General features: G+C 38.8%; 1 protein-coding gene across 1 annotated transcript; it reads right to left on the bottom strand.

Annotated features, from left to right (window-relative positions):
• Positions 1-3,172: 3,172 nt before the first annotated feature.
• Positions 3,173-11,927, bottom strand: vent (ventral expressed homeobox). The gene is made up of 4 exons (XM_039784781.1): positions 11,873-11,927; positions 11,575-11,777; positions 9,886-10,121; positions 3,173-3,281 (listed from the first exon to the last, which is right to left on the bottom strand). The coding sequence occupies exons 1-4, from the start codon at positions 11,925-11,927 to the stop codon at positions 3,173-3,175; spliced, it is 603 nt and encodes a 200-aa protein (XP_039640715.1).
• Between the last annotated feature and the right edge of the window lie 249 nt (positions 11,928-12,176).

Genomic DNA, 12,176 nt, shown 5'->3' with positions numbered 1-12,176 from the left:
CTGGATTTGACTTTTATGCATTCTGACTTTTTCGACTGTAAGTAATGGGGTCTTTAAGTTCAGGAGGCTGACAGACATTCTTATTTTCACTTGCACATAAAAGACTTAGGGTGGTGATACACTAGGCAACTTTTTGTGCAGCTCTGATGGACACGGTGCCCAACAAATTGCCTCAGTATTGCTGCTTTAACCCCATAAAAATCAGTTGACCGTTTTCTTCACCGTTTTGTTCGCTGCTAGAAGTGTTGTCATAATGCATTGTCAAAACTGCCCATTGTATAACCAACAAATAACTTAACGTCTACTAAAGCTTCCATTTGTTCTTATATAACAGGCTATAGTTCACTGACAGTCTTGAAAACATATAATTATCTATTTCACTCTTAGTGAAAAGATCAAAACAAAGGGTAGAAGCACAAGAAGTACTCAGATCTTTGAATGAAAGTACCAACAATATATGAAACCTCTATTAAAAGTTTTGCATTAAAAATATTAATTCAGTTAAAGTACAATATGAGCATCAAAATGTATGAAAAGCAAAAGTCTGCAGGCACTCTTCTTACAAAAAGTTTTAAAAAACAACCTTCTTTTAGATGGCTTTTTCATATTGAAATTGTTATTACATTTAAACATATAGCTGGGAAGCAACCCACGCGTAGCGGCACAAACAGGCACAAACACCACCCTGAAGAAGATCTTTAATGTACTAACAATTTCAATATGAAATAGCCATCTAAATAAAGGCTTTTTAACTTTTTGCAAGAAGAGTGCCTTGGAAGAAGAGTGTTCTTTTTTGAATAAAAGCTTGGTCTTGATGGATTTGACCTCAAAACACAAATGATTCCTGTCGATATAGAGCACATCGGCCTACTACATCACTGGGTTAGAGCAGAGATGTTCAACAGGGGGTCTGGGACCCTTAGGGAGTCGTCAGAGTCACTGCAGGGGGACCTCAAAATTATTGTTAATTTTTGAAGGTTTTCATCCAATTAAAATGTCTTAACATAAAACCAACGTATTATTAGCAAATAATTCCCCACTGATGATAGGCTTACTGGCCTATAGGCAAGGTAAGGTAGCCATCCACAGATACAGTATATCCTAAGGATTCACTGTGCAACATGTATGTGTAACATTTAAAGATGATTTATAAAATCATGCCAACAATTTGTTTTATTTTAAAAGCTTAGTATTCTATGCACTGGAACATAAAGGCTTTGGGCCGCCCTACACTTTATTGTAGGCACAGGTTAATATGCAACTTCATTTTATACAATATTAGTAGTAGGGGGTCCCTGCTCCGTCTCTCTTTCAGCTAAGGGGTCCTTGGTTTTAAAAACGTTGAAGACCCCTGGGTTAGAGCATTGCACGCTCATGTTACGTTAATACAAAAAAAATTATTTAACATGTTAAAAACGTTAAACTTATAAACTATAAAAAGGAAAACAAATGGGGTCCTCAGCAGCAACCACTAAACATCTCAAATAATATTGTTCCTGTTCGAAAGGGATAGGAAGAAATGGCCCCTGTGACAGATTCATGATGCATATGCCATTATTAGAATGCTGATGCATAAGTGCAGCTCGAGGTGTAGCTAGTTTGAACTACTTTATATACAGTCAGGTAGTTCAGTGGTATCCAACAAAGGGGTCGAGGCTCGAGGCCCTCCAAAGGGTCAGCAGATAAATTGGAGGGGTACTGAGATGATTAATGGGCTTGGAAAGAAGAACAACTTCTGTTACACGCTCTGCTACACAACTTTTTTTTTTACTTTAGACTGAACCTTTGCTTTTTCCGTGAAATATTGGATAATTTTTCAGCTTTGGGCCTCAAACTGTTGCAGCAATGCAACAATCTGAGAAGTGTAGGGTGGAAATGTCTCCTTGGTGGAAAAAAAAACTCATAAACATCTGACACGATTGTATTATATTCACTTATCATGTTTTCAATGCAAAACTGTAACCTGCAAAGTAACTATATCTGTCACATAAATGCAGTGGAGTAAAAAGAATAGCAAATTAATATTTCCCTCTGAAATGGTACTTAAGCATATTACTTTGGTTTGGTTGCTAAGCTATTTATTGGTTGGATTCTTATTTATTCGGGTCTTATTATTGAATGGACTTGTTTAGATATGTAGTGATTGGCTGTAGTTTTATTGGTGATGTTACTTGTTGCTCAGATTTTATTTTAGTTATGGATTTACAGATGTCTGTTTTTATTTATCTGGATTTTACTAGTATTGTACCAGCCCTTTATGATGGAAATACTGGGAAAAACTATGGAATTGTAGAACTATAACTATTTTAAATGATCAGAATGTATGATTGTGTTCGATCTGCTGATTATTCAGTGCCCCAGTCATGTGGATTTCCTTCTGTTGTTGTCTTATGTTGTGCTGTGTGTCTTAATTGTCTTGCTGCTCCACAAATTACCCCTCAGGGACACTATACATACATTTGAAGTTTCCACCACTGACAAAGATGAGAGTTTTCTGGTCGTAACTGTAAAAAAAAACATTTTCATAACTGACCACACATTACCCCCTGTCAGGCAAGGGCGGAGCGAAGGAGTGGTTGGGCTTCTGGGGCTCCAGCCCTGAATGTTTTCTTAAAAGCCCTGAATCATTTAGGTTTTTAAAACAAATGCAACTTTGTGTCATTTCTTCTCAGTCTCTTTGAATGTGCCGGCAAATCAATGGATCAAAAGATCTGTTACTGGGGAAATATCCCCATTTATTCTGTGAACTAAAAATAGGTTTCAAGATTAGTAATTCTGTTTACACCAAATTCCTACCCTAACTATTCAGCTACTAGCTTAAAAATAGTAAAATCGTACAACTTTTTCACTTCCTTGGTGGCAGGAGTGAATGTGTTGTGTTCTGGTTTCAGAATGATGAAGACAGTTGGGAAACAATTAGATATAAAACAGGATTTAGGCTCTACAGGATAATTTTTTCTGACAACTATTATGTTTTTCCCAAATGATGTACAGATTTTTAGGCATTCTATTATCAATTGGCTTGAAAAATAGTGCATTTAGCTGCCATACATGGAGCATGCCCCCCCCCCCCCCGGACTCTCCTCTAGGTTTGACTCCGCCCTTGCGTCAGTCGTAAGCTTGATTCCATCACTATAATCATCAGCTGTTGCAGATCTCATTAGCGGCTCTCTCACTGAACCTGAACAATCCCATCATGATCATCCTCATCCTCATCATCATCATCATCCAGCCTTGGCTCCGGTGTGTCTGGCTTTTTCAGGCCACTTTCTACTTCTACTCTGTTACATTTCAGAGATAAATATTGTTCTTTTTACTCCACTGCATTCATCTGACAGCTTTAGTTACTTGTTACTTCAAAAATTAAGATTTTTGCACACAAAACACATGTAGTTAATAAAACACGATGTTTTATTATAAATGAAACTACCCAACAATTGACAGCTGATTGGCGAAACTGTTTTGATCGTTTCCAGTCTCTAAATTGTGAGGATTTTTCTGCATTGAGTACTTTTTACATTTTCCTGATGATACTTACATACTTATACTTAAATAAAATGTTCAATGCAGGACTTTTACTTGTAACAGAGTATTTTGACAGTGTGGCATTAATCCTTTTACTTAAATAAAGGATCTGAATACTCCTTTCACCACTGCTGTGGGGTCACTTGGAGGAAGAGACAGGAAGCGTGAGAATAAAATGCAACATGGTGAAAACAGGAACACAGCTCCAGCCAGGCTGTTATCACCTCTTCAACCGGCCACTCAACTGGATTCAAAGGGATCAGTTGAAACACGCATTGCCATTCAAGTCACCAATCCTCTGCCCTCTCACAACGGATCATGTTTTGATGCCGGTGTTGCCATTAGTGCCAGGAACTGTCCCGGTTAATGCTGTAGACTGAGGCTTTGTATTGAGGATAAATGGCCCAGTAAGCCTTTAAATGAATAATGTTATTGAAGCATGGAATCCCAATTGTCTTCTTTGAGAACTGTGCCTCCTGGTGGGAGGTGTCGGTATTTATTTTGCCTTTGAATTTACTTGTATATGCAGAGAGAAGGCCCTGCTGGACAACCCCCAACAGGACTGCAGCCAACGATGTGTTTCATAGTAGATTAATCTGCCAATTATTTTATCAGTTAGTTGTTTGGTCCATGAAATGTCATAAAATGTAGCCTGACAAGCCAAACCCACATCAAGATGTTGGGTCTGAGAGCTCACCATTGGCAGGGCTCAATCCGAGGGGCGGGATAAACGGTTGTCTTTCAAATTCCCTCTGCCCTCTTAGCCAACCAGAGCAACGCTAGTTGATAGATTAAACTTTTGCCATATCCGGTTGGCAAAACTCCAAACACATCTTCCTTTTTTAAGAATGACTTCAGTGCTTAACTCCAAGTCTTCCAGAGTCGCGGCTAAAGCCGATTCGAAAAACCGCTGTTTGCCAGCAGCAGCAGCCATTGTCTTTGTTTTCAAGTTGCAGGGAATTCACGTGGAACCGTAAGAAGTTGGAGTCAGAAACGTTTTACTTTTCTTTCAAAAAAAAATAACTCAAAGTCCTTAAAACCTTCTAAAGTCGACGCTGTCGTATACAACAGGACAATACATACTTTATATGTCTTATTTAATATCTCCAGATCAAGAAAGTGTGGAGACTTACTTTTTTGTTTGTTTAGAAGCAGAGAAATGCATCTTTTCAACGAGGCTCTCTAACACTTTAGCCCTTCCAGAAGCTTAGTAATCTAGCCGGGAAGACTGTGACTTTTCGGAGACTTACACAACCAATTCCAGAGCGATAAATCCACGATGAATCGGCTCTTTACTGTATTTAGTCAACTTTTAGTACCAAAAACTGATGTATTCGTGTTAGCCGGGTGCCATCTTGGATAGTGCCTACTTGACTTGACAGCTGGCTCGACCAATCACATCAAGTCATTCAAGGATCGAGTTTGCTCAGCCAATAGAGAGGCCTTACAGGAGGGTCTTATATACTGTGTCTGTGTGTGTGACACCAGAATGAATCCTGGAGGTTGAAGTGAGTGTGATTTGACCAACTAATGTAGATTTATTCTTAACTGTGCATTTACAACTCATCACTGTATAATGTATGAACTTCTTGACTTGCCCACACCATATATAAGAAGACAGATTCATTGGTTGCACTTCATCTTTAAGTGTGTTCATTTCAATTATCCTTATTATTTAAAACAGTTTTTGGCTCCTTTTTCCTCACTCATCATTTAAGACATACTGTACAGCTTTTCTTTTCAGTACCTCATGTTTCTAAGTCTTTATCAAAAAATGCTTTTATGTTTAAAGCACCTTCTGATTGGAATAACTTACCAGTAAATATTCGTACAATTTCATCTTTCAGACTGTTTAAACATGCCTTGGCCATTCACTTTCATACTAACTGTACATGTAGACTTTAATTCTCTCCAGTTTTATCTCATTCTTCACTCTTCTTTTCTTATTGAACTACTTAATTTCACTGTCTTTCTACAGTAAAGTTTGGCTATATGTTGACTGATCATTATTCCCTGTTATTTATTATGTTGTAATTGTAGGCTCTGTGTTTTTTTTGTTTTGTTATTGTTGTGTTATTGTATTTGTTCCTTTTGTGTTTTGTTTATCGTGTTTGTATGTTTGTAATGTTTTTTTTGTTGTTTTTTGTTCAGGACCCCCTCAAAAACTAGATGGTAGATCGCAAGGTGTTAATTATAAAATAATTTCAAATAATGTCAAACAGCAGACAGGTAATGCCTTAGAGGTGACACAACTAACTTTTTGAATACAAGTGTATGGACTTTTATTGTTCTCTGTGTGATTTCAATACATTTCTGTGAGATTTAATTTCTGCTTAGTCTTTTTTTTGTGTCTTTATAGTCATATAACAAGTTGTACATTCATGTGGCATCCCTGCAGCATGCATATCCTGAAAGCTCAGGTTCTCCTGAAAGAAATTATGTATGTGCATCACAGGGTTGAGGTTATACAATCAATTTTACACAAGGTGACCAGGCGAACCAAATATTGGAATAAATGGCTTAGACCTTTATTATCAAAATAGTTAGCGATTCATTTAATAGTTGGCAACTAATCGATTTATCAATTAATTTCCGCAGCTCTATATTTAGCAATGAATCCCTTTTGGACCAATTAAAAGTTTGACCTGATGATAGCGGCAAACGAAAAGTGAAGTGATTACTGGTGTCACCAAATGTATTCTAAATTTCATGGCATTCCATCCAATAGCTTTTGAGACATTTGAGTGAAAACCACAAATGTGAACCCCATGGTCACACCATAGGAAGAGTAAGGGGGGATCCTTAAAATCATGAGGATTCATCCTCTAGGGACCAAGGATATGTGTACCAAACTTCATGGAAATCCATGTTATAGTTAATAGAACATGTCAGTGAAAACCAAAAAAAGTTGAAAGATACATTTTAAAAGTTGACGGCTAATCGTTTAAACGACTAATCTCTGCAGCTTTAAACCCCTATCCTCCTTTAAATCAGGTATGTGGCTGTTAAACATAAAAGCTGCCAAATGATCCCAGCTCTGACCAGTGGTGGAATGTAACTAAGTAAATTTACTCAAGTACTGTACTTAAGTCCAAATGTTGAGGTACTTGTACATTACTTGAGTCTTTTCTTTTCATGCCACTTTCTACTTCTACTCGGCTACATTTCAGAGAAAAATATTGTACTTTTTACTCCGCTACATTCATCTGACAGCTTTAGTTCCTAGTTACTTTACAAATGAAGATTCCTTGCACACAAAACACATGTAGCCTATAAAATACAATGTTTTATTATAAATTAAACTACCCAATAATGTAACAGCCTACAAGTCCAGCTTAAATGATTGGCCGATTAAACACTTAGTTGATTGACAGAACTGTTTGGATCGTTTCCCGTTTCTAAAATTTGAGGATTTTTTTTCTGCATCAAGTACTTTTACTTTTAGTACTTTAAGTACATTATCCTGATGATACTTAGGTACTTTCACTCAAGTACCATTTTCAATGCAGGACTTGTTTGTGGTATTAGTAGCCTACTTTTACTTAAGTGAAGGATCTGAATACTTTTTCTAGCACTGGCTCTGACTGACACAGCATCTGGTAACCTGCAGTGAGTGGAATCCCTCCAGCAGCAGGTATTTCCTATTCTGAATCCCAATTGCAAATCATAAGTGAACAAGGCACAACCCCTTTACGACTGAGTGACTCAATCAGTTCCCTATTTAGCTGGTGCCACCTAATGACTCTAACGTGAGGCAATAAACACCTGGGGCAGACTTGAGGGCGCCGTCTCTCCGCGTCTCTCGCGTAAGTGCGAATGGTTCAATCGGGAGACAATGGAGCTCAATGGATCTCAATGATCTAGCAGTTACCTCCGCTTTGATGTCCCTTTGAAGATGCAAGTCTACAACGAGCAGAAAGCGATCACAGCTGGGAGCCATGATACCGGACGCCAAAGGGAAAATGTTTGCCTGCAGCAGCCGGAGGCAGCATCTCTTTGAGCCGCTTCACAGGGCCGAGAGACGGGCTGGTTGGGCCTGTGTTATACCCCCCAAACAGCCGGTGCCTTTTGCCTAATGTGTTCCTGTATATTCCAACAAACAAGCGACCTGTGTGGCAGTGGTGGAATGTAACTAAGTACTCAAGTACTGTACTGAATTATAAATGCCACTTTCTACTTCTACTCCGCTACATTTCAGAGAGAAATATTGTACTTTTTACTCCACTACATTAATCCGACAGCTCTAGTTACAAGTTATGTTACAAATTTGGATACCTGCACACAAAACACATGTAGTTTATGAAAAATGATTTCTAAATGATCCTAGACATAAACCCACATTATCCACATTATTGAACCCACACTAATCTTATTTTGCGGTGATTTTCCTTTGACACCTTTGGCCTCCAACGCTGTGTAACCGGTGGTGGAATGTAATTAAGTACATTCATTTCTTTTCATGGCACTTTCTACTTCTACTCCACTACATTTCAGAGGGAAATGTTGTACTTTTTACTCCACTACATACATCTAAAACCTTTGGTTAGTTACTAGTTACTTTACAAATGAAGATGTTTGCACACAAAACACATGTTGTTTATAAAATATGATGTTTTATTATAAACGAAACTACCCAACAATATATCGACCTACAAGTCCAGCTGAAATGATTAGACCGTTAAACACAGAACAGTTTGGATCGTTTCAAGTCTCTATAATGTGAGGATTTTTTTCTGCATTGAGTACCTTTACTTTTAATACTTTTATTTACTTTAATTCTAGTACATTTTCCTGATGATACTTACATACTTTCACTTAAGTAACATTTTCAATGCAGGACTTTTACTCGGAACAGAGTATAAGGAGAGACAGAAAGCGTGAGAATAAAGTGAAAACAGATTCACCAGACTGCGCCTTATGTTCCGTTTGTTGTAGTTCACATCAATGTTGCAACAGATGGCGACACACTGGAGCTCCTGGTTCAGTAATGACTTTGATTGTGTTTCGATAAGAGTTTATGCGTTTTCTCTTTCACTTTTTCCCGTCAGTGACTTACTTTGGAAGTGTAATGTTGACATGTCAATTCACATATCTGAGTTAATTTACTATATATTTACAATGTTTATACAGTGAACTATTTACAATACACTACATCATCACTATTTGCATCAGCAGTTTTCCTCACGTTTACCTCAGTGTAAGTTCTGCGATTATCTGATTGGTTAGTTCAGCTACATGTGAGTGAGAAACAAGGAAGTGCTGTTGTTGTTGTTGTTGTTGTTGTTGTTGTTGTGAAGCTGATGACGTTATCCGTCTCCATCACGCTCCATCCACACATCTAACCTTCACGTTACATAAGGATCAAATCACATTCCCCCGTTTTTCAAAGATAATCTAAAAAGTATAGGCATATAGCCTACAAAATCTAATTTGATAAGTTGTGATTGTATGGTGGCTGTGGCTAAGGGTTACGGGTGTCAAAGTGTCTATAGAAAAATATTGCACTATTCCTTCCCTCTCTTCAATTGTTATTGTATATTTCTTGTCAATTTGTAAATTCTATTGTATTGTTATACTGTATACGTAACAGCATATATATATATATATATATATATATATATATATATATATATATATATATATATATATATATATATATATATTTCTTATTGTCCTTTCTGTTTTTATTCTTTATATGTTAAGTGAGTGTTGTACTTTGAGAGCAAAGATTAACCGGAGTCAAATTCCTTGTTTGTTTACGCAAACCTGGCCAATAAAGCGGATTCTGATTCTGAATATTGAGCCCCAAGTTGCTTCCCGGACGCTGCTGCGTGTCTGTCCGCCGCTCCTCGCGCTTAGGACGGATTAAATGCGGAGATTACATTTGACTACATTGTATTGTACGATTGTATGTGACGAATAAAAACAGTGTTTCCTTATAGTGTTCTTGTCTAAATATGAATTTGTGATATCATTCTGTAACAACTGGAGAAAATGGTGTAAGATAACGAAGCGAAGAGGCAGTTTGTGTATTCTTTAAACCTATTTTATTTGTGACATAGAGCATATCATATTTTCAGCAAATACATTTACATCATTTCAACCATACATACAAGTTGCGTCAATATATACTGTAGTGCTTCAGGTATGTCGAAAACGATTATATCCACAACTTTTAAACCTCTCTTTTAGATAAAGGAATGGGGGAAATATCTAGATTCTAGACACTATTATTTAGTCTGGGATGCAGACAGAGTTCAGTAGAAGTGTGGAGGCATGATGGCCGGGTGGGGACGGGGCTGCTGGTGCTGGTGGTGCTGGTGCTGGTGGTGCTGGTGCTGGTGGTGCTGCTGCTGCTGCTGGTGGTGCTGCTGCTGGCGCTGGTGCAGGGCTGTAGTGTGGGGTGGCCGCCGCGGCAGCTGCAGCTGCGGGAAGAAGCCGCTGCCGGCGGGGAGCTGTCCACTCAGGGCGGGGAGCTGTCCACTCAGGGCGGGGTGCTGAAACAGCAGAGCGGCCGGGACAGACAGGAACTCAGGACGCAGGTCCTGGACCTCCCGTTTCAGCTTCATCCTCCTGTTTTGGAACCATGTTTTCACCTGATGGGGAATACAAGGCAGCTGTTAACATATGCACTATAATCAGACTTTATTTATTTATACAGCACTTTTCAGACATGTAAATGTAGCACAAAGTGCTTTATATAACACCCCCCACACACACACACACACACACACACACACACACACACACACACACACACACAGATTTATCCGCATAACACAATACACCCCCCCCCCCCCCCCATTCACCCAACCTACCCACCCACCCCAAAATCGACAAAAATGAATTTGTTTAAAACAGGAACCGAGCTGAACCGAGCAGAGGAAACGCCCTCATAAATGAAAATCCGATCAGAAATCTTATCAATCCTTAAGCTCAGTTATGAATTATAATGACCAGCCTTACTCACGAGGAGCCCCATTATACTGCACTTTATAGTTGCTTCGGGCAACTTTTTTCACGAAGGATTCTTAAACTGGCACAAATGTTAGACACACATGGAGCCCCAATTGATAAGATTACTGATAGGATTTTTGCTTTTAGATTTTTTAATTATTATTTATTATTAGTGAAAAAAACGGTTCCCCTTTTTGCTGAGGACCCCTGGAACCCCCCTCAAGGACTCTCCCCTTTGGGAACAACTGATCAACTATTAGTATTACACTATTAACATCTATTTCGGGTTTGTAACGTCCCCTAGCGTTACTCTAGCCTCTTTTTGGAAGAGCTGCATTGTGTCTGTAAAGACCCTGATGTTTTTCAGCTTTTAGTTGATTTACCATCATGTCTGCTTTAAATAAACCAATAATTGTTACACTTAAGTGTCTCGGCAGTTGGCTTATTGACGATCTGGTCCTCTTTTTCTTTAGAGGTTTGGGTAACCGTTTAATATTAGGCTACTTTCTAAATTCTCCTAGACATAAACCCACATTATCCACATTATTGAAACCACACTAATCTTATTTTGCGGTGATTTTCCTTTGACACCTTTGGCCTCCAACGCTCTGTAACCGGTGGTGGAATGTAATTAAGTACATTTATTTCTTTTCATGGCACTTTCTACTTCTACTCCACTACATTTCAGAGGGAAATGTTGTACTTTTTACTCCACTACATACATCTAAAACCTTTGGTTAGTTACTAGTTACTTTACAAATGAAAATGTTTGCACACAAAACACATGTAGTTTATAAAATATGATGTTTTATTATAAATGAAACTACCCAACAATATATCGACCTACAAGTCCAGCTGAAATGATTAGACCATTAAACACAGAACAGTTTGTCTAAAATGTGAGGATTTTTTCTGCATTGAGTACTTTTACTTTTAATACTTTAAGTACATTTTCCTGATGATACTTATACTCTTTTACGTAAGTAGCATTTTAAATGCAGGACTTGTTATCTTTACAGTGTGGTATTAGTAGGCTACTTTTACTTAAGTGCAGGATGTGAATACTTCTTCCACCACTGGTCTGTAACCCACCTGAGTTTCGGAGAGGTTCAGCTTCTCGGCAGTCTTCCTCCTCTGCATAGCTCCCAGGTATCTGTGCTTGCGGAAGGCCTTCTCCAGTTTGCTGATTTGCTCCGAGGTGAACTTGGTCCTCATCCTCCGCTGCTGGGTGCCGGCTTCCCCCTCGCTGTCGTCCCCCACCTCGCTCTCAGACCCCGACGTGTAACCGCAACTGTCTGGAAGGAAAAACACCATTTAGTTGAATTACTCCAGCCCAAAATCAATATGCGTCGCTCTCCACTCTGGAGACCAAGTTGATCTGTGAACTTACTGTTTGGCGACGTCGGGGAGTATTGGCTTCTTGATCCTTTTGCAAACCCCTCCATTTCGCTCTGGACTTTTGAATGAAGTGCATCGACCTCGTAATAACTTTTGGAAAGCCATTCCACAGAGAAGTTTGCCATGTTGTATCAAGCAGTGGTCTCAAGGCGTGTGTGTTGCTGCTCCTTATTTTTGGGTGACTCTTCTATATAGGAGGGCCACACGTCTTTATTTGCATATGTTAAGGGCTCTCAGCGGAACGATAGAAACCTGATGGTCGTTGTAATTGAGGTTAATAGAGGCTGGGTTGTGGT

The sequence above is a fragment of the Perca fluviatilis genome, chromosome 19, assembly GCF_010015445.1.
Source record: "Perca fluviatilis chromosome 19, GENO_Pfluv_1.0, whole genome shotgun sequence".
In the NCBI taxonomy this organism is placed as follows: domain Eukaryota; kingdom Metazoa; phylum Chordata; class Actinopteri; order Perciformes; family Percidae; genus Perca; species Perca fluviatilis.
The sequence above is the reverse complement of the archived record's forward strand: the minus strand, read 5'-3'. Positions and strand labels throughout refer to the sequence as shown.